Source organism: Thunnus thynnus, chromosome 22 (genome assembly GCF_963924715.1).
Source record: "Thunnus thynnus chromosome 22, fThuThy2.1, whole genome shotgun sequence".
NCBI classification, from domain to species: domain Eukaryota; kingdom Metazoa; phylum Chordata; class Actinopteri; order Scombriformes; family Scombridae; genus Thunnus; species Thunnus thynnus.
This window is the reverse complement of record NC_089538.1, coordinates 13,394,101-13,420,747: the sequence shown is the minus strand read 5'-3', so window position 1 is coordinate 13,420,747 and position 26,647 is coordinate 13,394,101. Positions and strand designations below refer to the sequence as shown.

At 39.9% G+C, this 26,647-nt stretch overlaps 1 protein-coding gene across 1 annotated transcript; it reads left to right on the top strand.

Moving 5' to 3' along the window:
• Positions 1-5,627: 5,627 nt before the first annotated feature.
• acap1 (ArfGAP with coiled-coil, ankyrin repeat and PH domains 1) lies at positions 5,628-26,462 on the top strand. Its single transcript, XM_067580949.1, has 23 exons — positions 5,628-6,286; positions 9,290-9,347; positions 11,598-11,717; positions 12,045-12,098; positions 12,310-12,368; positions 13,286-13,469; positions 13,927-13,971; positions 14,123-14,218; positions 16,997-17,071; positions 17,256-17,368; positions 17,567-17,618; positions 18,297-18,397; positions 18,548-18,659; positions 18,810-19,018; positions 19,102-19,171; positions 19,360-19,454; positions 21,361-21,554; positions 21,876-21,926; positions 22,066-22,241; positions 22,869-22,978; positions 23,849-23,959; positions 24,060-24,118; positions 25,728-26,462. The coding sequence occupies exons 1-23, from the start codon at positions 6,234-6,236 to the stop codon at positions 25,823-25,825; spliced, it is 2,295 nt and encodes a 764-aa protein (XP_067437050.1). The 5' UTR covers positions 5,628-6,233; the 3' UTR covers positions 25,826-26,462.
• The last annotated feature ends 185 nt before the right edge of the window (positions 26,463-26,647 follow it).

Here is a 26,647-nt window from a genome sequence, read left to right as displayed (position 1 = left end):
GCACACCGGAAAACTACAGATCTGCTTCAGAATAAAAGCAAATGACAGTTTGGATCAGGGGTTCCCAACCTGGGGGTCGGGACCCACTTAAGGGGTCGTGAGATGATACAATAGGACAGGATAGGATACAGAAAAAAAGAACATATTGGACGCACAAAATTGTGATTTTTAAAGCTTCCTCTAATTTCTTCCTTATTTCTTGTGGATTTATGTATTTTACCTCCTCAAACCTCTAAAAGTTATTCAAATAAGGTTGGCAGGTCAGTCAGTTAATCAATTAGTCGATCAGAAGATTAATCAGCAACTATTTAGATAACTGAATAATCGTTTTAGTCTTAAATTTTAAGCAAAAATGTAAAACATCAACTGGTTTTAGCTTCTCAGATGTGATGATTTATTGTTTTTCTTTGTCAAACATGATGATAAACTGAATATGTTTGAGTTTTGGACTGTTAGTCAGACAAAACCAGACATTTGAAGATATAACTAGGACTGTGGGGAAATTTGATGGATATTTTTAACTATTTTATGGACAAAATTATTAACCGATAAAATATAAAATAAAAGACAATTATTGGTAACTTAAATGGTAGACAATGTAACATGTGATTAGGGGTCCCAGGTAGACTTTGCTTTATTTTAAGGGGGTCACAGGCCAGAATGGTTGGGAACCACGATATTACTTTTACGTTGCCTGTTTCTTTAAAGGATTTGTTCCAATACAGCCTCTGGTTACTTCATCAAATCTGTTAGTAGGTCAAAGTATTCTTTAGCTTCTCTGTGTATATTCTGTAAATCAGTTATTTTTTTCCAAGGTTACTCTCTCAGAAATGCAGTAAAAATAATTATAAAAGAGAGAAAATGCATTTCAGGTTTACGTTCAGATCTTTCTCTCTGAGATCAAAAGGTTGATTTGTGACTTTGGAAACAGCAGAAGAAAACAGTTTTATCACAAGGAGGGTTGAATCGAGGGCAACTTGACTCGGTTGTAGATACTTGATGATGTTTCATCTCTCATCCAAGGGGCTTCTTCAGCTCTGACTGGTGTGACACCACTAATCCCCCACCTACAATGCTGTCCTTTCATCCCTTCCCAGCATACTTAACAACCATTCACATTTGGCCCCATGTGACAACTCCAAGGACTGTCATTTATACTCAGGCTCAGGTGACTCCAGCGACTCTAATGACTGTTAATCAGGAGCGCTAACGAACCGAGTGGTATTAATGACCTTGATAACGACCCCACAGAGGTTAAATACCTGGGACTCCCCACCAGTCTGAAGAAGCCTCTTGGATGAGAGTCAAAACATCTTCAAATATCTACAACCAAGTCCAGCTGGCCTCGATTCAACCCTCCTTGGAAAACCATGACCTGGATTACTGAGAATCTTCATGAACAATTTTATCACAAGGTCCATTTAGTAGATTTTCTGGGGCTTTTCATTGCATCACATGTTCTTCATCAGCATGGAGTTTCCCATGTTGTCATGGAATATTAGATGTTCAGGTTTCTATATTTATGAACACTTCCTCAGTAATCTGCGGAGGAAGATCATATGATACATTTGAAAGCTTCAGAACAGCTAGTAATGGATCTTGAACATGTTTGTTCATATTTATTTATTTCTTCTTTTATTATTAACAGGTTAAACAGGTTTGGCCTGTTCATAATCAGAATAGGCCGCTTTAAATCTGGATTACCAACCAAGCAAAGCAGGCAACTGTCCCAGAGGCTCTGTCCCTCAAGGGCCCTGGAGTCAGTCAGTCTGTGAAGCAAATAGTTTGTGGTGATTTAATTAACTAGCAAATTAGTTAGTTTAATTAGTTAGTTTGTTATTTTCTGTTTTTAACTTTCTAGTTTTATGTCCCTAATGTTTTTTTTGTACAGCACCTTGTAACTCTTGTTTCAAAAGGTGATTTCAAAATAAAATTTACTGACTTACTTAGTAAAATGCAACACTACTATATTTCCAAATGAACTGAAATAATCTCGAGGCTTTGTCTTGTAGAGTCTGTGTCAAAATCTAAAACTTTTAATATTTCAGTTGATATTTTAACGGACACACAGAAAACCAGGGGCAGGTAATCATGGGCAGAAATATTTTCTTGGTTTGATTTCTGAGCAAAATACATTGAGGGAACGTGTATTGGGACACTAACAGGTAAATCTGGTGTAATACAGTTGATATACTGTATATAGTTGATTTATATTTAAACTACTGGGTGCCTCAACAACTAAAAACCATAAATCAAGTCAATACTGAGCTGTTGAAAGTCGCTGTTCAGATGGAAAGCGAAATTAATGATATATTTTGTGACATATTTTCTTCTTTTTGTCTGTTTTTGTCAGCAAACCCTTTATATTGAAAAACCTACCGGCTGTAGTATCTTAATTTATGCAAAGCTCATCATTTGGACATAAACGGAGGGGATCTCCTGTCAGCGACAAATAAGAACCTGTCGAGCTGCCAAGTTTCACATCGTCCTACTTCTCCCAGAACCAACTGACTGTCCCGATTGTATCTTTCTGCTGCGCTCTTTATGTGCGGTATTTGCGCACACACGCCCCCGTTTTCTGGCGCAACGCTGCGCTCCTGACGCTCCGACGCGCTCTTGGAGAGGAGACAAATTATTTTAGGAAACACGGCTGAGGACAGCTGGGGAAAGGAAAGACATAGGAAAGCGTCTTTTTATCTATACATTTATATTTAAAGTGTATAAAAAGTGAGCTGAGTTCCAGTTTGTTTCTGGAGCACGTTATTTTTTTTTCCTTTTTAAACCTGTTCTTCTTGTCCATAAATAATATTCCCACGGTGATCAGGACTTTGCTGAAGGGTATAATTTTAAATATAGGTTCTTAGTAAGGTCTTCATCACAAGATTATATCAGTGAGATATTTGTTTTGATGAAGCATCTTAGCAACACAACAGACCAAACTACGCCCTTTCCGTGACGTCTGTCAAGAAAAATACAACACGGGTGGATTTCATTGACACAAAGACAGAAAAAGTCCCATCAGTGCTGTGGTCAGTGAACTCATCACAGTCTGTGATCCTCTGATAGACAGACTCCTTCAGGGAAACAGATCATCCACAACATGGACCAAAGTGAAGGAAGAAAAAACATCAAAACAGACACATTGTTTTGACATAAACCAGCCAAGCAGTGACGATTTCTGATCAGCAGGGGGCGCCACATATGTCAATAGATTGATATCAGAAAAGAAAATGCAAGTATCACACTTGGAGAAGAAATGGCAAATATAAAAGTGTCCTAGATTATATGCATTTCCTAATGTGGGACAGTTCAGGCTGAAGTCTGGGACACTCACTGGGTGGCTGAAAGGTCTAAATCACCTTAATTCATACAATAAAAACATCTCTGGTCAGTAACACTGAAGTCTAAAGCGCATGCAGACATTTGGTCATCTCAGTAATTACAATGTTTTTGCTAATACAGATAGTATAGAATGTATTATATGATGTATTATGTATTTATATTTGTAATAATTTAACTTTGAACCTACCTGAAAATAAGTTAAATTAAGCATTACAAGATTAAGACCCCTGAATAACTATTGGTATCGCACATTTAATGTAATTAAATCCATATTTCACCAATTTAACACCATATATGACTGTCCCACATTAGTTAAACCAGCTGTCCCACATTTTCTAAAGTGGGACAATAAAAAATTGACGGAAATAAAAAATATGTTATAACATGGTTTCACCATATTATAGCATATTTTGAGGCATAAATATATTATAAACACAATCTGATAACAACTAGCAACATTGCATTTGAGCGTAGGTGTCCCACATTTGGCAGTGTCCCACATTACATTAATTCACCTGGATAGATAGATAGATAGATAGATAGATAGATAGATAGATAGATAGATAGATAGATAGATAGATAGATAGACAGACAGATAGGTTTTAATTGTGTCTGTGTATGAGATAAGTGCAGACAGACAAGCCCATTAAGCCGCTGTAATTATACTTCCCCGCTCAGCAGTTGACCACAGGCTTCAGTGTGTGATTACATCAGTCTGTGATGATGACAAAGTACAGATTCTTGTTAAGTGTTGCCCAACACGTTTAGATGAGCTGTTTTGTCTTTTTGAAACAACTCTGCCAGAAGAAAATACTCATGGTTGGTAAAAATTAGGAGACAAAATTTAGACTTTGCATCTCAAAATTTCTACTTACTATCTTCCTGTCTTATCCTAATTGTGATGTATTATCTCTTAACTTTTAGCCACAATTTTGACACTGTATTTTACAAATAACTACTTACTACGATTTCATACAACATTTTTAACATACTGTCTCATAATATTGACTCAAAGTATTTAGTTACTTTCTCTTATTTGTGATGTACTGCCTCACAATCTTGACTACTTTTGACTTAGTGTCTCATATTATTTTCGTAGTAAGTTTTAGTTTTGACTTATTATCTCATATTTCTAACTTAGTAAATCTTAGTTTAGACTTAGTATCTCATAACTTTTACTTACTAAATCATAATTTTGACTAAGCGAAACATAACTTTTAGTTAATATCTCATCATTTTGACTTTGTAAGTCTTCAATTTGACTCAGTATCTTATACCTTTGACTTAGTATTTCTTAATTGGGATTTAGTATCTCGTAACTTCTACTTACTAAATCATATTTTGACTTAGTAAGTCTTAGTTTAGACTTCTCATACTTTGAATAAGTCATAGTTTAGACTAATGTGGGGTTAACTTTGAGTTATTATTTCATCATTTTGACTCAGTAAGACTTCATTTTGACTTAGTATCTCATGATATTGACATACTATCTCATATTTTGGACTTAGTAAATCCGAGTTTTGACTTAGTATCTTGTAGATTTAACTCAGTATTTTTTAATTATGACTTGCTATCTTGTAATTTCTACTTACTAAATCTACTAATTTACTACTTACTTACTAATTTTGACTTGGTGAATCCCACCTTTGATTTAGTCGGTCTTACTTTTGACTTGGTCTCTCATAATATTGACATACTATCTCATATTTTTGACTTGAAATTTGACTTGAAATTTTAACTTAGTATTTCTCAATTGTGACTCTCAATCTCAGTTTCTACTTGCTAAATCATTATTTTAATTAAGTAAAACAGTCTTAATTCTGACTTGGTAAATTTGACTTAGTATTTCACTTACCTTGAGTATTCTTATTTTTATCATGCCTAACTTTAATGTAGTTTTTATTTTCTTAGCGGAAATGAGCTTCCATACAATTGATTCATTAGCAGACGGTGGCTTATAACGCTCCTTCCTTACACCTGAAAGAAAACCAGACAAGGTTGCCTGACAAGTATTCACACCCAGTCTATCTGCATGTGAAGTTCCCAGTTCACTGAAACTGAAAAGCTGAATACACAAACAGCAACAGGAGAAACCAAATGAGGGGAACAAATACCACATGGTAAAGTACTCATGACATCAAATATACCAGAGTTAGATTATAGGTGGGGTGCTCATATGATGCAACCTAATAGTATATAAATAACCATGGGGCTTATTAGTGTAGTCTCTCATTTTGTGCTGCACTTTACAACCACATTCAACCACGAGTAAGAAACACGGAAATAGTGAGATGGGGGTTGGACTGCGCGTCTTTGCGTCTTCGCAGAGACAGACAGAGAGAGAGAGAGTTGTAGTCCTCTCGGCACCCCTGGGAAGAAGTCCGCATCCGACACAGCCTGCCTGCCACCTGATTTGTCCTTATTCTAATGGGAATATATCGATCCGCATCCCTCAATAAGGATTCATCATTTCCGAGAGAACTTTGCGCCCGGCTTTCCGCAGCATCCTCGGAGTCATTCGCTTTTTATTCGCCGGATACGATGGTAATAACGCAACTATCCCCTCCTGCGTTCATTCATACGGAATAGTGAGTAAAAAGTCGACCTCTGGCTCGGATGTGCGACAGATCAGGCACACGGTGTCCCTGCAAGAAAGAAAAGTGAGCAGGGCGAGCTGCTGCCGGAGGAATACAAATTATACTTGTGAAAGAAAACGCGAACAATGAGCCGGGCTGCCGATGTGGAGCGTTAAAAACGAGTCACAGTTTGTGCGTCAGGCTGCTGTCCACCTCCAGCTTCACTGAGGATATATACATATATATATATATATTTAAAGAAAATAATTAGAGTAATATAGTAGTATTTGTGTGGTTGTGTGACTAAACGGAGGAATGACAGTCAAGCTGGACTTTGAGGAGTGTTTGAAAGACTCTCCACGCTTCAGGTAAGAGTTTCACCTGTTTCCTTATGACTCACAGTAATGTGCTTAACGAAAAGAGTGACATCTAGCAGCAAATAATGATTGTTTGGAGCTGTAAAATTACCTTTTGGAGATTAAAACCAAGCTTTAAAATGTGGGTAAAACTCAAAAAAGACATAAAACACCTATAAAAAGTCTATATTTGACTATGCTAATATGGCTTTTTCAGACTCCAGAAACAATATTTTACATGTATGTGTGAAGCTTTGCTGTTTGCACTGCTGATGCTGAAAACCAGCAACTCCTTTGAGTTTGAGGTCAGGCCATGTCATGTCACTGGCAGAGCTGGGGTCAATGAAAAGGATGAGGCACTACATGTAGGCCCTGTAGGGCTCAGAAAACACTGATCAGAGGTGTGACACTACTGCATTTTGACGTGTCATTTAACCACAGGAAGCTTCTAGTTGAACTCTTCGCAAGAAATGTTACTTAACATTTTTGTGTTGAAGCTGTAACAAAAACGGTATCAAGCTACAAAGATGAACCTCTAATTGATTGCTTCATAATATAAGTAGCCTCATAATATCATGCAGCCTTTTATGTCTTTCAACACAGACACAGCATCTGGTGTAATCAAAGGGGAAGTGTTGTTAAGTTGGTTTTGCAAGTGGCTCAAGAGAGAGTGAGACAGAGCTTGGGTGTGTCCTGATAGCTTTTGGCACTCAGCCTCACTCACAGCGGCTGGTGCCGTCTCTTCCAGCTGATTTGGCATATTTCAATCCTGAGTTTTCAGTCTCTTTTCTCTCTCTCTCTCTCTCTCTCTCTCTCTCTGTCTGTCTGTTGCCCATATTGAATATAGGAAGCTTACATGCACAGTGGTGGAAAGTTTGAGTTGTGGTAGCCGCAGTGATGAGGTCTCATGTCAGGGCGAAAGAGGTGGAAGAAAGGAAAGGGAAGAAGGTTAAGTTATCATACAGTCAATCAAACAGATAAGCCAAATATGCAGAGACAGTGAAGGAAAATAGGGGGGAACAAAAAAAAAGAAAAAAAAAAAAAACCTGCACTGACAGCTAGCGACAGCCGCTCAAATGTGCTGCCTCCTGTTGCTAGGTAACAGTGGGGTGGGAGGTGAACAGGAAGTGAGGCGAGATGTATTGAGGTGATCAACAGGAGAGACAGGAAGTGTGTTTTCTGTGGGGAGAGCCACGGCGGAAATTCAGCTGAAGTTCTTTCTTAACTTTCTGTCTCTTGTGTCTCAAAACGCCCCGAAATCCAAAAAACTTGTGACACTAATTCAGACAGGAATGAAAAGGACACGTCTCACTAATGAAGGAATGTTTTTTATCTTCTCACCAGAGGCCTCCTTTCAGCTTTTTTTTTTTTTTTTTTTTAATCCCTCTCTTTTCTTTGCTTCTCTCCTTAGCTGACTTGTCATTTGGTCGTATTTCAGCAGGACATGACCTCAGTCTTTGATTCAAACTAACAAACACAAAGAGACAAACAGTAACTGTCTGTCCGGGCCCTCCTCTCTTCTCTCTCCACTCAGTCTCGCCTCTTCTTTTTTTCTTTTTTTTTTCCCCTATTCAGTCTCTCTCTCTGTCTTTCTGTATCTCTGTACTATCGGTGGAAGGCAGCGGAAACCACATGGTTGAGCTGTTGGTATGAGAGGAGACGAGAGATACTGCTCACACCAAAAAACTGACAAACCAGCCACAGACAAGACTTCTGAGGAGTGTTTGTGAGGTCCAGCTCTCATTCTGAGACAAACAAAACTCGAGGGCAGTTAAATCAATTAGATACTCTGCAACAAGCAGGCTGGATAATTTACTCAGTCTGATGTTACACAGCGTTTCCATGACTGATGTGCACCTAAGCTCTTTTCAAACCCACAGTAAACTATTCTAAATGTTGCACAAGATCACAAAATCTCTAAAAATACCAAATGCGTCACGCCAACTCACACTGAAGAATGTGCAAAGAGATGCATGGCAAGGATTTATTTGATGCATGATGCATCGTGTGTAGGATTAAAATAGTTTGTTCTGTGTGCGGTAGTTCCAGTGAAGCCTTGAAACAGGAAAATATTTAACGTATATTAACATGTATGTAAGATTGTGACAAAGACAAATCAGGGTCACATGTTAGTCGTTAGTTGAGATTTTGATCTTAAAGCTGCAAAAAATGATTATGCAACTAAATTATGAATAAATATATGAAAGGTATTTAATGTGAAGTTAAATTTGGGTGTCATGCACGTATATTATCTGAGTTATGTTTCATGTAGAGTTAGCCAAAATGCTATCTTTCATTTGTAGTTCCCAGGAAAAATAGAATGAGTATGCAGCACAAATCATGCAAATCAGCAATAAAATGGGGAAAAAATCAATGTTAACAGCAATAAAATGACAACATTTAGTCTTTAAAAGGTCAGAAAATAGTGAAAAGTTCCCAGCTCAACTTACAGTGACATACAACAGGGGAGTTTTTGCTTGATAAATGATCTTTTGGGCTTCTTATGCACATTACCATAACTTTACCTCTGCACTTACATCACACCCACTGGAACCTCAAGTTTTATTGCACTTTAATCTGCATAGTACATTGATTTTGCACAAATTGTAAACATGTTGTGTGTGTGGGTATATTATATATACTATTCATATGTATGTATGTAACTGCATATTCCTTATAAATGTATTATAGTTTTTCCTTATTTCTTCCTTTAATGCTACTTTGTTCTATATTTTATTGCCAATGTTGTTGTTTTATTCCATTCTAATTTAAAATATTTTAATATTTGTTAATTTACTGCATTTCAGTGTGCAATCCTTTAATGTATGATGACAATAAAACTGAACCTTGATCCTTAACAATTAACAATATATCAAATGTTTATTGACTAAGATGTCAGCAGAATATCAGGACGCTGGAGCACACCTGTTTTGTTAAAGACGTCAAAGCACAAACCTTTGACGTCAAGATCTTGTGTGTGATTTTGTGGTTTATTTGTGTGTTTGCTTGTTTCAGAGCTGACATCGAGGAGGTCCAAAATGATGTGAGCGAACTCGAGACACGATTAGACAAGGTGAGATTCATACACTACACCTACACACGCTTTTACAGTCACACACTCCTCATGTGAAGAGGCAGTAAAGTGAGAGGTGGGTGGTTGAGGTATTTTTCACCTGAGTGCAAGCAGGAAGTAACGGCAGGTGCTGCTTCCCCATCATATTGTCCTGCTACAGAGAGAACTACAGCTTGTTCTGCTTCGATGTGATAACCAGTATTCCCCATCGTGTGTTTGTGTTCACACATTACAGTTTCAGATCTATTCATCTGATAGAGAGGTCACATGCTGCGTTTCTGTTCCCTCATGATATTGAATAGGCATGAATCACAAAGCCATGCCACTCTCCAGTTAAGGGTTATAGTTCTTGTAACACTTAACAAAACAAAAGCCCTAAACAAATCACTCGTTTTATTTAACTTTCTGCCACGTGGTAGCAGAGAGATGAAGTGATTTAAACAAACTGGACTAACAAGGTTTAAACCCATCAGGTGATTTTATCTACTCTGCCGAAGCACCCGCCTCGAGCAAAAAACTCCCGTGTTGCTGTTGTGTAGATGACCTTTGACCTTACTTATCAAAGCAAAAATGTGAAATGGAAATTTTCTTACTTGCAAGACCACCAGATGTTAATTTATGATGAGATAAGATGACTGAAGTGATCCTGTTTTTCTGTTCTGCTAACATGCTACATGCTGTCATGCTATAACTTGTCTGATCTGCAGACGGATTCGGCTTATTGCCAGAAATTGTATCATATTGTATTACAGCAGGTGTGTGACACTCCCACCACTCTCCACTCCTCTCTGTTATAAAGGGGAAACAAAACATCTTCTACCTCGCATTACCTTTAGATAGCTTATCTGCTATGACAAAATACAGAATGCCTTTTAACATTTGTATCACATGTGTATCTACTGCCTGGATAAACTAAAAGAAAGCGGTACTTTATCCCTGCTGATTAGACAGAGCTATGCTAGGAATTATGTGACGTCGCCACGCTCAATGCAGTAAAAATAACAAAGTTGTAAGTTGTCCAGTGCTAACAGGTGCTGAACACAAGTGGCTTCTTTCACAGAAGACATGTCACAGTAGCAAAAGCACAGCTGTAAATAGTTGAAGTAAGTGGCTGGATTCCATTTTGCTAATTCAGTTTCAGGGTCCTGCTATTGTGCGTGCTGGCTCACTGGCACACTATCATGTCTTACTGGGACACTTTAATATAACGGAGTCAGCGTAAATGTTATTAGTAACACCTGTGCTGCCTGCTATGAAAAAGGCTTATTACGGGGTAATGCTAAAGGCTAAAATTTAGCATCACAGTGCCACAAGAAGCTTGTCAGTTACACAGTAAAAGCTTTCTGAAGTTTGCTAATGTTAGCAAACATTAGCCACTGTAAGCTACTACTACTACTGGTCATACCTGAGTATGTAAGGCAACAAACTCCTGCGTGTATTGAATTAATTAACATTTAGTGTTTTATTGCCTAACTGAAGGTTAGGCAATAAAAGGCTAACTGAAGTTAATATGGTGTTTCAGTCCAGTTAGAGAAACCAAGTGGATATTTCCCAAAGTTACAATCATTTTAGTCCAAAAAACTTGGGAAAAAACTCTATTTGACTGATTCAGAGTGCTGAAGCTAAACTTTGGAATATATTTTTTCACAAAATGAGGACTGTAGATTTCGTCCCCCATCACTTACATTGAAAGAATATTTGAAAGAGATCTTCTAATGGTCAATATGAACAGGAAGTATGCAAGAAACGTTCATTTGGGCTCCTAACTTGTTTTAAGACAAACTTGAAAAGTTGTGAACGCGTCCTTTAAGTTTGTTCATAGTCACACAGCATACATATAGCCATTGGTTGGGCCAATCACAGTGCTTCCAACACACATAGAGTCAAATGAATGAATGAACACCAGTCAGTAAATGTTTAATGAACAATTACTGTCATCTTGTAAATCTACACTGTAAAATATCTTTTCTTTGTGCAGATCTTTGTTAAAACTCATTAATACCCAAAAATAAACTAAAACATTTCTTGTGTCCATGTAAAAAAACAAAAAAAACTATAACAATGGTATATTCTTATCCAACTTATCCAATACAGACTGATTGGTAGCTTGAATCAATGAACAGAACAGTTTTACAGACTCCTGAAATTACTCACCGTTTTACTGATTATGAATAGTCATTTGTGACCTCAAGTGCTTCCTTTTGAAGTAAAGTATTTTGACCGTGTTTGTTGCGTGTTTGTGTCGTCCAGCTCGTGAAGCAATGCCAGGCCATGCTGGAGGCAGGCAAGAACTACTGCCAGACCAGCAAGAGCTTCGTCAACGGCCTGAAGGAGATGGGACACCAGTGCGCCGGTGACAGCATGATAGGGGTGAGAGGAGCATGCTGACATACCTGTCATCAGGGAGTTATTTATACACTCCTGTTATCTCTCGTGTAGCGTCATTTTCACTCAGATTGTGTCATGTTTACTTTGAAGGCAATCAGAAAGGTGTCAGTTTTATCTGATTGATCCAAAATAGCATTTTTTAGGATGTTTATGCTTCAATATTTAAGGTTTTTGAATTTAAATGAGATCAGAATAGTATCCGTGATCACAATCTGCACTGATCAGAGACGGCTATAATGCAGAAACACCACAAAATTGTTAAGATTTGATGAAACACAGAGTCTAATATCTAAGATGTCTGTCCTGCAGGAGTGTTTGGAGAAATTTTCCAAAAAGCTGTCTCTCATCTTGGAGGCCCAGGGGGTGAGTCTGTCCAGGCCTTTACCATCTTTGCACCACAGTCTCCATTTCCAGTCACGGCACTTATCAGCCGCCGTATGTGGTCAAAAGAGGCGGCAGCACACTGTCGATCACATCTCGTTTGACATTTAGCAGATATCTGTGCTCACTGTAATAAATTTGTACCCGCCTGCCTCCCTTCCTCCCCTTGTCTCCGTCTTTATCTCCCTTTTAGGAAGTGATTGAGATCACACAGAAGGCAGTCAAGACGAAGCTACAGAACTTTGTGAAAGAGTGAGTGAACTGCTTTGGCCGTTTTCCATGTTTGTTTCATCTAATCCTTTTGTTTTGTTTTGTTTTTCGGTGCCTCTCTCCCACCGGCATTTGATTTCTCTCTGAGTCTGACTCTGACTCACTTCCATACGCGTCTGCCAACCATTAGCACACCACATGAAAAAAATATTAGAGGCTTATAATCCTTCATGCTCCCTCTCCTCATACTTTGTCTTGCAATCTGCTGTTATTAGTGGGAATGATACGGTAGATTAGATGAGAGAGAGAGAAGGATGTGTGACATGTCATTAGCTGGATTTTAACCAGATGAGCTGCCAGATGAAAGCAGACGCTATTTTTTTTTAAGCAGCTTTTATTGGGTTTAAACAATGTAGCACACAACAAAACAGATAAACAATACTTAATATAACAATTGAATTTGTCCTCCACCCTTATAGTTTGTCAACACATCATGGAAACCACAATTTATAATATGAGAAAACAAAGAAATAATGAGAAAATAATAATACACATAACGTATAATATGCATACACAACTGAATCTTCAGAGACAGAAATAAACAGAACAAAAAATGCTAACAGATAGAAGAAGATAGATTAAAAAATACATTAAGATGTTGAATAAATTATTACATTCAATGATTAATTGAATTAGAGCTGGAACTAGACAGTGTGTATCATATAATAAAGTTATAATTACTTAACATTTAATTAACTATAAGTCATGGTGCGAGGTATATGAGAGGGATCTTGCACTGACCCTAAACTAGAACATGTGACCAAACCTTCAAGAGGAACCTGTCCTTCCCTTTAAAACAGCTGACACTACTTATTGTGCATCTCCGAGTACTCTCTTTAAACTCCCAAATTCACAAAAACTCTCAATTGTGTGTTGTGTCTTCTGTTCCTGTCCGCCAGAGATGTGCGTCGGTTCAAGGACGTGCGCAAGGAGTTCGAGCGCAGCAGCGAATGTCTGGAGGGGGCGCTGTCAAGAAACGCTCAGGCCCCGCGGGGGAAGCAGCACGAAGTGGAGGAGGCGAGCAACGCTCTGCTCAATGCACGCAAGACCTTCAGGTCTGAGGCCCTGGACTATGTCTTGGAGGTGAGAAAGGATGTTAAGAGAAGGAGAAATTTAATACGTGCCTGTTTTACATTCATGTATCCTTTGAGCTACTAATTCAATAACCTTGATTTGTTTCATGGAGTGCTTAAGAACAGCCTTGTCGCATAGCAAACGCACACATTTAGAAACATGTACTCATCAGCCAAAAGAGGCTCACAGAGTTTCCATCAGGCTAATCAACAATATCAAAGCTCTAAAGGGAAAAATAAGTTGTGTAACTGATGCATCCAGGTACCAGAAACAGCCTGGATTAAATATAGGACAGCATGTCTGATTATAGTTGTGCTTTTGCTATTTTGAATGATAACAGGTTTGCCTCGAGGCTTCTTTCCAGACTTGTGGTTGTGGCTCCCAGAGGCTGAGCTGGCCAGTGAGTTTTTTGGTTATGGAAACATGACCAGCGTCTCTAACCACTGCTGCTTCCTTTTTGTTTCAGATTAATGTCATTGAGGCCAAGAAGAAGACAGACATTATGATGGCAGTGAGTTCATGTTGACCTATTTAAAGTTCAAAGTTCTTGTTTTCATGAATAAGTAGAAATCTTTAAAATGTCTCCGGGACATTGTTTTTGGTTAAATTTGCTGACGATATCTTGCTGAAAATAATGAAATCTCTCTCATGCTTCCTGTCAGATGTTGTCGCTGATGGAAGCTCAGGCCAACTTCTTCCAACGTGGCCACCAGTCTCTGTCAGAACTGGACGAGTATCGACGAAAAATCACTGAGGAGGTAATTGTCCGCTTGAGCCTGACTGATATAATTTCCTTTGTTACAAATCTTCCAGCAGTCATCTAAAGAGCCGACATTGTGCTCGTTGACAGAATCGACTCTGCACAAATAAATAACAGCTGGACAGGAAAAAGAGAGACAACAACAACTGACTCATGTGAAGTGCTTGGAAAGGGTTTGAGAGAAGGAAAAATCCTGATTGTCGTTATTTGCAGCCTAAAGAGACAGCTATTAGCTTCGACATGTCTACAAGATATGTCAAAGTATCTGCATCTCATTGTCCTAATTATATGGTTACAACAGAACTGTGATAATTAACTGGATCTTATTCTTAGCTATAAGCTGACATGATTCATCAGATGTGGAATAATAAAAGAGGCAACACAAAAATTGACCATTAACAACATTTTTAAACTAGTTACTCATTTGGGAAAATTCAGTTCAATATCACTCTCATACCTGTGCGTTAAGTATGGAGTTGGAGCCAGGAGCCGATTAGCCTAGCTTAGCATGAAAACCAGATGCAGGGGGAAGCAACTAGCTAAGCTCAGAAATATACATAATTTGTGCTTGTAAATGCTAGGCTAACTTCCCCCTGCTTCCAGTCTTTATGCTAAGCTAGGCTAATCACCTCCAGATTGTATCTTCATACTTAAAGTGAAGATCGGTATCAATTTTCTCATCTACCTCTCAGCAAGACAGCAAATAAGCATATTTCAAACTCATCTTTTAAGCAAATCTGAATTCTGTTGAAAAACCCTCCGATCAAAGAAACGTATTACTGTCAGCACAATGTGATGAAACGCAGATTTCAGAGATTTACGTTAGATTGTAGCAGTGGGAAGTGAGAGGAAGGTCTTTGAAAAGCAGCAAAAAGAGACACAACAGGTGAAGATGTCCAGCTGCAAAGGCAAAATAAAGATTTATATGAATTTGTTTTAACCAACAGTCCCGTTGCTCTCTGACCTAAAGCATCTCACCTAAAACCTAAAACAATGACACCATAAGAAGGTCCATTTAGAAGCTGTTGTGGAGATTTCAACCCTATCAGATAGTTTTCCTCATAGCCCGAGGAGTTCTGACTACAGGTGGCAGTTTTTCTTGTGACATCTTGAATTGCGTTCCCTCTTCTGGCCTCCAAAAACAATTATCCCGATGGAACAATCTGAGAGTTTTGCTCACAATTCATATACACATGCAACCTGTGATGAGGGATTGCATGTCGCCAATTCCATCATTAAGGGTCACACACTGAAATCTCTGAGGCAATTTATGTTGACAGGAAAAGTCAGTGATCATTTTACATCAGTTGACATTTTAAAAAATGCTTTGCAGAGGTTTTTATGAGTCAGGAAATGGATTGTAGTTAGCTGTTGGTAAGATATTTTAAATATAAACAAAACCATGTTTGTGTACAATAAACTACATGGTACCTTTTTACTGATGAGACCCAAAGTAAAGTTTGGGTAAACCGCATCAGGCCAGTTCCTGTCATTTTCCTGGGGGCGGAGCAGAGAAGTCACAAGGTGACATCACACTTTCATTGTGACAGGAAAGAGTGAGCAACAACAGGAAATATTTCACATGGCTGTGTGTGTGTGTGTGTGTTGGTATGTGCGTGCCTTCCAGTCATTGGAAAAGGGAGAACATTTTTGCATCGTCAACGCTGCACATCAGCAGTATTAGCGTGTTACTGATAAATGAAAAGAATGCGTGACAGGAAATTCATTTCATAAGCGTTGACTGGCTGAATCAAACCACAATAAAGCACTTCCTGTTTCAACAAGAAATGATTGCAACAAGAAGCAGAGGAGATGGAGAGACACTGAGGAATAAGATACTTAATAAAGTCTCTACAAGAGAAACCAACAGTGCTGTTACTCAGTATGGCGCAGGAAGTAGGAAGAGGTTCAACACTTCCTATTTCCTGTTTCCTGAAAAGCAAAGTTTGCAGGAGTGATGACCTTCCTAGAGCCTGTTTATCTTTCTCCATTTTTCTTTTTCTCACAGAGGCAAAATATTGTAAAGGAAAGGAAAAGGAAAACGGGGAAAGTCATCCCTCAGTGTAGTGCGTAGCCAGAAAATACAACAGAGAAAAAAGAGTAGGAGAAAGAGAAATGTATGACCTATGCAATTACTCTTTTACAGGTTTTCAAGGACGCTTGTCTTCAATGGCAAGCTTCTTCTAAATATCCTTTCCTGTCAACTTCTTTTCTCTTGCTTTTCTCATACTTTGAGCCGTACTTCTTGTCTCTTTTTCAAACTTTTCTCTCTCACCAAATACATTTAAATTCACATTTTTTTACTGATATTATTTGGGATTTCCATATAGAATATTTGGTTAAGCGATGGTTCGTGTAAGAGCTTAGAACCAGCTGAGATAAAGTCATATTGCCATTGTTGGACTGAGTTTTAAGCCTCATTGTTTGTATTCGGCCGGCTGAAGTGTGTTTGAGTGAGATGATAAATAAGTGGCGGTTGTTTGAGAAAGCTCAATAGATTATCCATTAGAGCTTTAAAGGTGCATACCACATAACCGCAACGTCCACAGTTCAACCCCCAGCCAGAGGACTTGTGCTGCATGTTGCTCTCCTCTCTCTCCCCGTCCTTCCTGTATTTAAAGTCTGTCAATTAAAGGCAAAAAGCCCCAAAAGCAATCTTTTAAAAAAGCTGCTGATGTTGGTTTTGCAGCTTGAAGGGAGCTGAAGAGTTATTATGAGCGGAATAATGTGCATAATTTTAAAATCAATATTTGTGTCTCTTTTTCTGTTTTAACAGCACACACACTTTGTCCTGAACTCTGCCAGGGAGAAGAGGGACATGGAACAAAGACACGCTGCAATCAAGAAAAAGGTAATAAGTTTAAAACATTTAAACAAATACTTCAATTAAATATTTATACTTCCCAAAGAGAAAAATGTTGAAAAGTTAAAAAACAGGCCTTAACGAAGATGCTTTGCTGTATCTTCAACTAAAGTTTTGAAGTCCTGTGATTTCAGTGACAAACAGTGACTTCTCTTCCTCAAAACATTCCTAGGATGTTTCCTATGATGACTCAATCATGGATTTCAGCGCTGACGCAGCTAATGGGATCGCCATGGAGGGTTACCTCTACAAGAGAGCCAGCAACGCCTTCAAGACCTGGAGCAGGTACAGGTTTATGTAGGAAACATCTCTCACTGGAATGCAGCAGCTCTGTACTTTCATGCCTAGATCACTAAAAAGACTCCAGTTTCTATACTGGAGTGCTGTGTGTGTCCGGTAATTGTCTTTTCTTTCTTTGCTGGTGCAACAATGACTCCTTAGGCTAAACCAATCGTTCCTTTTCATCTTCTTTCTCTACTTCAGGCGCTGGTTTTCAATTCAGAAAAATCAGCTGGTGTATCAAAAGAAATTCAAGGTAAATTAAACATAAATGTGTCTGTTTTACAAGCACGTTGTTTGTCCGCAGCCATACCAACATGTACCCTGTTTCTGCTGAATGATTGAAGCTAAGCAGGTGTGGGCTTGGTTAGCATTTCTTGGATGGGAGATCTCCTAGGAAAAACTAAGTTGCTGCTGGAAGTGGTGTTGGTAGGCCAGTAGGGGGCAGTCTTCCCTCTGATCCTATTAAATCCTAATACCCCAGTGCAGTGACGGGGACACTGCAGTAGGAGATACTGTCCTTCGGATGAGATGTTAAACAGAGGTCATGACTCACTGTGATCCCATGGCACTTATCACAAAGTGTAGTCCTTGGTGTCCTGGCAAAATTCCCAACCAGGCTTTCTCCATCTGGCAACCTAATCATCCCCCCCCTAGTGTAACTAAGTCACTGATTTCCTCCTTCTCCACCTCAAAGCTAATGTGTGGTGAGCATTCACCAAGGTGGGTGCTACACATTGGTGTTGGTTGAGGTGAGAAGCACTTTGGGTATCAAGATAAAGCGCTATATAAATGTAATACGTTACTATTATTAAAGAAGGCCTTAAAAGGCTTGAATTGCCAAACATAGCACAGACAAGACATTTATGAAAACACAAACATGTGTCTATGCACAGTATAACCTGCTTGCTTTTCCTGTCTGCGTCTATCTCAGGACCAACCCACAGTTGTGGTAGAGGACTTACGTCTTTGCACCGTCAAGCCCAGCACTGAAAATGAAAGACGATTCTGTTTTGAAGTGGTCTCCCCATCAAAGTGAGTCTTCCGTGGGCGAACATGCTCATGCAGTCTTGTGTAGATACATGTGTTTGAGCGCTGGTGGTGAGTGTGTGGATTAGCAGCACTGAGAAATTAAGTGTTCACAGCATGTGTGTGTGTGTGTGTGTTTGGTGCACGCGTGTGTAGGTGCTGTTTGTTGCAGGCCGACTCGGAAAGGCAGCAGCAGGCGTGGATCAGCGCCGTCCAAAACAGCATCGCCTCAGCCTTTCAGGAGCACAGAGAAGACCCACACAGCCCAGTGAGAATACACACCTACACACACACATTATCCTCTATATCTGCATTTTTCAGTGGGAGTTTAATCCGAGAAGATGCAGAGGAAGTGGTGGGCCTTTGTGCGTCTCCTAATTCCCGTATTTGTTCGTGTGTGTGTGTGTGCGATTTTCAGAGACAGCGCTGCAGCTCGATGTCTACAAGCACTTTAGGGGGAGGTGGAGGAGGAGCGGCGGATCAGGAGAAAGAGGGCTGCAAAGCGCTGGACGAGGTTCAGGCCATCCCGGGGAACAGGCAGTGCTGCGACTGTGGAGAACCTGGTCCTGACTGGGCCTCCATCAACCTGGGCATCACTCTCTGTATCGTCTGCTCAGGAATACACAGGTACACACACACTCTCACACACACACATACACACACACACTCTGCTTGAAACCTGAGCTTTAATGGTTTCCCTCTCTTAACAGGAGCCTGGGAGTTCATTTCTCCAAAGTACGCTCCCTCACTCTTGACTCCTGGGAGCCGGAGCTCATTAAGGTAATTTAACTTGTTAACTACATCAGCTGCACAACTTCATTATTGTTTTTTTTATGTATTAATAAAATGTTCCAGTGAGAATAATCACTTATCAAGGCAACAGGGAATAATTAACTTTAAATGGCTCTCCAAAAAACAGAAATTAGCGCTGATATAGATATATTTTTTTATCTCTTTGCTATCTTTAGTTGATGTGTGAATTAGGCAACACAGTAATCAACAGGATCTACGAGGCTCGGATTGATGAGATCACCATCAAGAAGCCCAACCCCTCCAGTCCCAGGTATAAACACTCTCCCAACATGCACATAGTGAAGGGGCACTCTGCTGCTTTTACGTGTCAAGTTCAGTTCACTCGTCATTGGGCGTTCTGCTCAGTGTGTGAAAACAGTTGTGTAATGATTTCTGAGGCTCTAGAGGAGAAAATGTGCTGATGACATCAGGGGTGTCTCGGTTTGGACTTGGAGGCTTCACATTTTTAACAGAAAGCTTGTGTTGTTCATGGGTGTTCAACAGGCAGGAGAAGTTGCATTATGGGAAATGTAGGATCCAGCATTTTCGGAGTTTGACACACACGTACTGGGGACTAAAGTCAGGATATGTCGACTTCTGCCGGATCATTTCTTTTTCTTTTCTTTCCTCTCATAAGTCTCCCAAACTTTGAAAAAGCAGATCACTTATCTAGATTGTTTCCACTACAGAGGAATGAACCAGACAAAGAACATGCACAAATGTTTGTAAATTAAATTATTCCACATATACCTTTGTTTCTTTTATAGTCAACTCAATGTATTTTCTCTTGCAATGTGGCTTTATTTGTAATATTTACCTCAATACAGATGAATGATGCTATGCTATGCTAATTTTGAGGCCGTCTTGATTGTACTGAAATCAGTGGTTGTGTTGTTTTGTGTGAATTAGATGTAAGTTTTGCTTGTTGCTTACGTTGCACAAAGAGAAACGGGATTAGTAGGCACAAGTAGTCAAAACGAGATGGTCTGCCATAGATGGGAAACTGCAGAGTGGAGAACCCACCGTGGTTTGGTTGACAGACACCTGCTGAAAGTGCATATCAGCAGAAAAATGTTCTCACCTTCTTAAAGGTATCAAAGTTTTGCCTTTACTGCTGGGAAAAATCTTGCTGATGGAAAACTAAAGCTGTTTATACACATTTATAGATAAAGTTTTAAATATCTTTGTGCATTTTAATAATTAATTAATATGTCAATGAATTCAGACATTTTACTTATTTGCCTGCGTGCAAATAAGTCAGGTTTGGTCCTCCATACTGTGGCAATAGATAAATATTTTATAGCATGATTTATCGAGCTGATGATCCAACATGTTAAATACACTCTTCATCTCCTTCTGTGGTTATATTGATGCTACTAGATAAAGGTATAATTGTTCCTGTTCATGGTATATCGGTACATTCGATCGTGAACTTGCCACATCCCTGAGTGTGACCGGTTCGTCTCCAGCTCCCTTCATCTTTGAAAAGGATTATATGTCTTGAGATCAGTAGATCGAGTTTTAAAAGGGCATCCTATGTGGTTTTCAGATGATTATATCAGACGCTTACAACTCTTATTTTTAGACGTAGTTTTTGACTTCCTTTTCTCTCCTTTGTGTCGTGTCGCAGCAGGAACAGGAAGTGGCGCAGGTACAAATGGTACGAATGGTTAATTTTGTGACTGAAGTGTCCTCCGGAAACCTGCATGCTTTCTGCATCATGAACTTTCACACTTGTTCTGTCTCGGTTTATATTAGTGTCTTACGCCATTTTGAAATATTATGGTTTTTCGCCATGTTTATGCTTTTAATTTGAGGATTTTTTTTTCACTCACATACTGACAGATCAAATGCCTTCCAGCACAGTATATAGCTGATAAACATGGTCTTAAATGTTTCTTTTAAAGCTGTAGAAAGCTTGCTTTTGTGCTGTAATTAAATACCGAAGTGAAGGACGCACTTTGAGGCTTTAATAGACCCTCTTTTAAACTGATTTCATTACTTCATTTAAAGACACTAAGCGCAGCAGGGACATCTGTTAAGCATTCTTGTGTCACAGCTGCACAAGCAAGTTGTGGAGCCAAGCAGGAAACAAGTAAAGCCAGAAATCTACTGCATGTAGAGAAAAATGTTCTCCCTGTTTGTGTCTCTTAATCTCTCTCATCTCTGTCACTTAGAGGAGACAAGGAGTCGTGGATTAGATCAAAGTACGTGGAGAAGAAGTTTATCCAAAAGCTGCCGGAGACCGGCAGGAACCCCCTGCTGAGGCGATCTAGCGCCAGGAGGAACCGGGCGGCCACGCAGGAACGGACCACAGAGAAACCGCCGCTCAAACCCAAACCGAACCGAGCCACGTTGCCTCGAGTCACAGGTAAACCCTCAGATCTAAGGATCGGGACTGATAGATGATGCCTTGGAAATCTGCGGGCTTTTAAAAGTCTAACAGCTCAGCAGGGTGCTTGCTTGTTGTGGAGTTCGCTCACTCCTGCTGATGTCAACAAAACAGAAACACACACACACACAGAAGCAATCCTCAAAGTTGGTGATCCAGCAAAAATTGCTAATCCTAAGGGCCTAGTGTGCTGTATTGTGTGTGTGTGTATGTGCTGTTGTTGTGGCAGTCAGCAGGATAAACCAGTAATCATACCTCCCTCTCACACACACTCTGCCTCTCTCTGTCTCTCTTTCTCAGGGCTGAGCCCCAGTGACCTCGTCCAAAAGAACAATACAGGGTTCCACAAAGGTGAGACAAAACACACACTGGTGCACACGTCTGAACAGACAAACATATACAGGGTGTTTAAACATGGACTATCCATCCAGAACATTTTGAAAAGTGTCATATTAAAAGGGAAGTAAAACCCTCTGCTCCCCTCCCTCAGATGTGGATGAGGAAGAGGAGGATCTGAGCGGCCTTCACCCCGGGGCGCTGCTGTACCGCTCAGCAGCCCTGCAGAACTTCCCCGTCATGGCAGACGCGTTGGCCCACGGAGCCGACGTCAACTGGGTCAACGTGGCCGAGGCGTCCAGCACGCCGCTGATACAGGCCGTCTCAGCGGTGAGGAAAACTTTTAGATTGCTCTCTAGCGCCACCATCAGGTCAAAACTTGAGTTACATGTTGATCCATGACAAGGTATCACAAAAACAAATGGCTGGATTTACATGAAATGAGTTGTGAATATTCAAGATCTTGAGAGGATGAATCCTAAAGATTTCGTTCTTTCCTCTAGCACCAATATCAGGCCAAATTTTCCACTAGCACACAAGCAAAAAAACTAAAGATCTGATGAGCAATTTGTCATAAAATTTACCGAACACAGTCTCGCTCCTCAGAGGACAAACTGTTTCCATTTTGGACGCTTTCCTGTTGCACTATCCTCAGGCCCAAATGTCATCTGTACACTCAAGATGTATTAAAATTGCCATTAAATTTGATGAGCATTCATGTTAGCAGGGGGATAAACCCTCAAGATACACTTTACATTTTTAGTACGGCGCCTGGAAAGACACTAAGAATAACACTTTAATCCAGCCTTTAGGAGCCACTAGTGGGGCTTTATACTTTCTGTGTTGCTGTTATAACCTGTTTGGACAAGGTGATAGTAGGGAAAGGTTTAGATTGCATCGTGTAGATCGTCAGTGGATAAAAAAATCTACTCCTGTGTTCTTGTGTCTCCTGAGCAGAACGCCCTGGCAGCCTGCGAGTTCCTGCTGCAGAACGGCGCCAACGTCAACCAGGTGGACAGCAACGGGAGAGGACCGCTGCACCACGCCACCATCCTGGGTCACACAGGGTACAAGGAAAACACACACACACACACACACTGTTACACATACAAGCAGGAGTCATACGCAGGTCTCTCACACAGGAAACACATCCAAACAAGCAAGAAACTGGAAAGCAAGGCTTCAATCTATGCTATGCAAATGCAAGACATACAAAACTAATTAAACACAGATTGCATAAAAGTCCAAAACTCATCTGTGGAAAATTAAATTTTTAGTTTCAACACAGGTCAGTTTCTCAAACAAGTGCAGACAAATAAACAGATGACTTTTCTACACACATACACACACACACACACACACACACACACACACACACACACACACACTCAAAGAAAATCTGTTTAAGTCTTCAGGCACAGAGCCCAACACCATTAACAGAGAAGCTAAATCAATAAAACATCCACTGCAACGACGCAGAGGACTCAGAGACGTCACACATTCACCCTTTTGCCCAAATTATATTTCTGTTTTGGGATATAATGGGAAAATATCAGAGAGTGCCATATACAGCAGGCAGTGAGGGATTAGGTTTGGGATCACAAAGTTCTTTGGATGTCTTCTACCTTAATGTATTACAACTGAGTCCTACATGTACCTGCAAAGCTTATCTTATCAGAAAATGAGGCAGAATGTGGCTCTAATCTCATTTGGCACTTCTGCAGTGCAGTTTGGAACATGATTTGTCCTATTTTCTTTGTTTTAGTTTATTTTTATAATGCATATAAGAACAGTACAAAAGATTTTACACAGATTTCTTGAATCTGCTCTCCAATATTTGAAGAAACTACTTCTTCACAGCACCTAGCCGCCAGGTGATCAGGGTTTTGCTTGTGAGTCAATGCTCACTCTCTTTATGTGTCTCTTTGCGTCACCAGGTTGGTCTGTCTCTTCTTGAAGCGAGGAGCCGACTACAACGCCAGAGACAAGAATGAGAAAGACCCCATAACCATCGCCGTGGACAACGCCAACGCCGACATCGTCACTTTGTAAGTGTCCGAGACAGGAGAAACCTCCGACGATGTGACACGTAAACCAGAGACGAAGAGCAGCTTTTCTCCAAACTGATTTTCTCTTCTCTTCTTTCAGGCTGCGGATTGCCAAAATGAACAAGGAGATGCGGGAGATGGACGGTTTTGCCCAATCAGGTCACTCAGGGGGGCAGGGATTGGGGGGATTATCAGGCGGGACGGGAAGTGGGCTGGCCCACACCAGGAAGAGCCTCCAGGCTTTAAAGAACCATATAAGTGGCTGGGCTCTAGGGGGGCAAAATGATTAGTAGGGATAAGAATCAGAAAAGTGAGACTGGATTGGACTTGTTTTTGGTTGTAAGCTAAAATGAAAGAGTTTGTCAAGTTGTTGAGCATTACAAAACACAAATTTTGCAGTGTTTTGATGTTTTTCTGCAATGTTTTATATCATTCAAACATGCAGAATATTGTGGTGTAATGTGATGTAAAAATAAAAAAAGGAGAAAGCATAAAAACCCAGAAAGAACTGAATTAAGTAGAGTAGGAGACAGGGTACGACAGTGTAAAAGGCAGATTTACCAAGGACAAAACTAAACACAGACGCATCAATCACTGAAGACAGGACAATGTCTCGCGTAACAAAGAAGAGACATTCTTCTACAAAGCCACATTGCACTTTTGAATTACAAACGCACAGTCATCCTGCACTTTGAAACCCACACACTCTCCAAAATACCTTGTCAATAGAGACTGCTACAAGTGGGTGTTGCTGTTGTACAACCAAGGTTTATAAAAATGTACATATTTGTATATATAACAGATGTTCAGGTCTGTATTTGTAGCTGATATATTGTATATTTGGGTTTTTTTTTAATCTACAGTCTGTACAGTACAGTGTGCTGGCTTTATCACGTTTTTTTAATGGTTTTGTCCTTTTCAGTCCAGTTATGTAAGCTAAATTCAGTACTGGGTTTGGTTCTCCAGGACTCCTACTATTCTGTGAATAGTGACGCAGTTAAAACCTTTTCACTGTTATAAATTACGTGTTTGTATTCATCAGGATTTATACTGTAGCCCTTGAGCTTAAGGTTAACTGTGGGTTTTGTTTGCATTTTGTCATTTGGCTCCTTTTCAAGCTGCAAAGTCCATTCCGTCATGACTGACCTCCAGTCCGTATCAAGGCTTTTTTCTGTGAAGTTTCTTGTGTAAGCTGTGTTTCACTCGTGATGGAATGGAAACGTGACGCTTTTTTTTCTCGTCTGCTTTGAAACCACTCCACACTGCTGGTCAGTAAATGACGTGCTGTGCTTTATCATTGTGTGTCTTTGTGTGCACTCATGTGTCTTTGCCTTCCGCCCGCTGAGATGTTCCAGCTGGTCTCAACTGCTTGTGCAGTGTGCCACCTACTGCAAACTAAGAGGTAAAGTGCATGTGCATGCTGTTATGTGTGTGTTTAGTTGTTCAGTTGCATGCTTCTGGCTTTAGGGCTACAACTCTACCATGTGTTCAGGAAATAGTTAAAAAAAATTGAATGTGTCCTCCATGAAATTATGCAGCTTTTGATGTAAGATGTTATGGTTCGAACGCAGCTGTGTCGCATTAAAATAAAGGATGTGTTCAGAGGGAATCCAGCACAACAAGGACATTTAGCCAAGAAATGAAAATCCAGAAAAGATGGCATTAATTCGACAATGGACTCTTAAACTCAGCAACTTTTTTGGCTACTAATGCTCCTGAAAACTTCAAGCCTATAGGCTAATTTCTTCTTCTCTGTTTTTTTTTTCAGGTGATGAAACCTACCACGACATCTTTAGAGACTTTTCACACATGGCCTCGAACAACCCCGAGAAGCTCAAACGCCGCAGCGCAGACCCCAAAAACTAAAAACAGCTGCTGCCTTGCCGCCTCTTCACACCGCCGCACATTTCAGCACCTCCCAGCACCTCTCAGTCTTACATACTTACACACATGTACAAATGTACAATGCATGCAGACACAGACACACACACACACACACACACATTTTCCCTGGCTACCTGCCCACATGTTCAGTCATAGCTCAGCTGGTGTTGACTTCAGAGCGGGATGAACAGTGAATTCTTTGTGCGAACACGTCAAGAGCAGAACAATTGTGTCCAAGTGGAAACACTGGAACGGCTTTATGAGATCAGCATGAGGTTTCTTTATGTCTAGCAGAGGGGAACACCATTACTCTGCCAAAAATTTACTAATTAAATCCGGTAAATCTGTTTCTTTTTAAGTGTTTTTTTTAATTTTATTTCATTCCTTTGCCATATCTGTTTACTTGTTAAATGAAAATAAAGTCAAAATATTAATTGGAAATGGACATTATTGATGCAATGCGTCAGCTTTTAAGCCAAATGTCTTCTATCAAATTGTAATGTACACAGACTTTTAAATTCAGGACGTTTTTAGACATAGTTTCATGGCTATTTTGTCCAAACTATGTGAGGTACTTTAGATTTGTATCACGATCAAATAAAATGCAATACAAAACTTACTCTTATGTGTGTTTACGTGCCAAACTTTTACATCATACATTCAGAAACAGATGTAAATTACAAGTCTAGATACATCTTTATGACAGTAGAGTGTGTTTTACTGGCAAATCCTCAGCAGAGGGCGCCATCATGTGTTCTTCCAACCAAAGTGATGAAGCTTCTCGGCAAAAAGTCGACAGTGATG

What these genes read in the sequence shown, in the direction of transcription:
- acap1 (XM_067580949.1), top strand. Translation starts at nt 6,234, where the DNA reads ATGACAGTCAAGCTGGACTTTGAGGAGTGTTTGAAAGACTCTCCACGC. An exon ending in CCCTGGACTATGTCTTGGAG is followed by an intron (nt 13,470 to 13,926) that starts GTGAGAAAGGAT and finishes TTTTTGTTTCAG; the next exon opens with ATTAATGTCATTGAGGCCAA. An exon ending in GAAGTGGTCTCCCCATCAAA is followed by an intron (nt 18,398 to 18,547) that starts GTGAGTCTTCCG and finishes ACGCGTGTGTAG; the next exon opens with GTGCTGTTTGTTGCAGGCCG.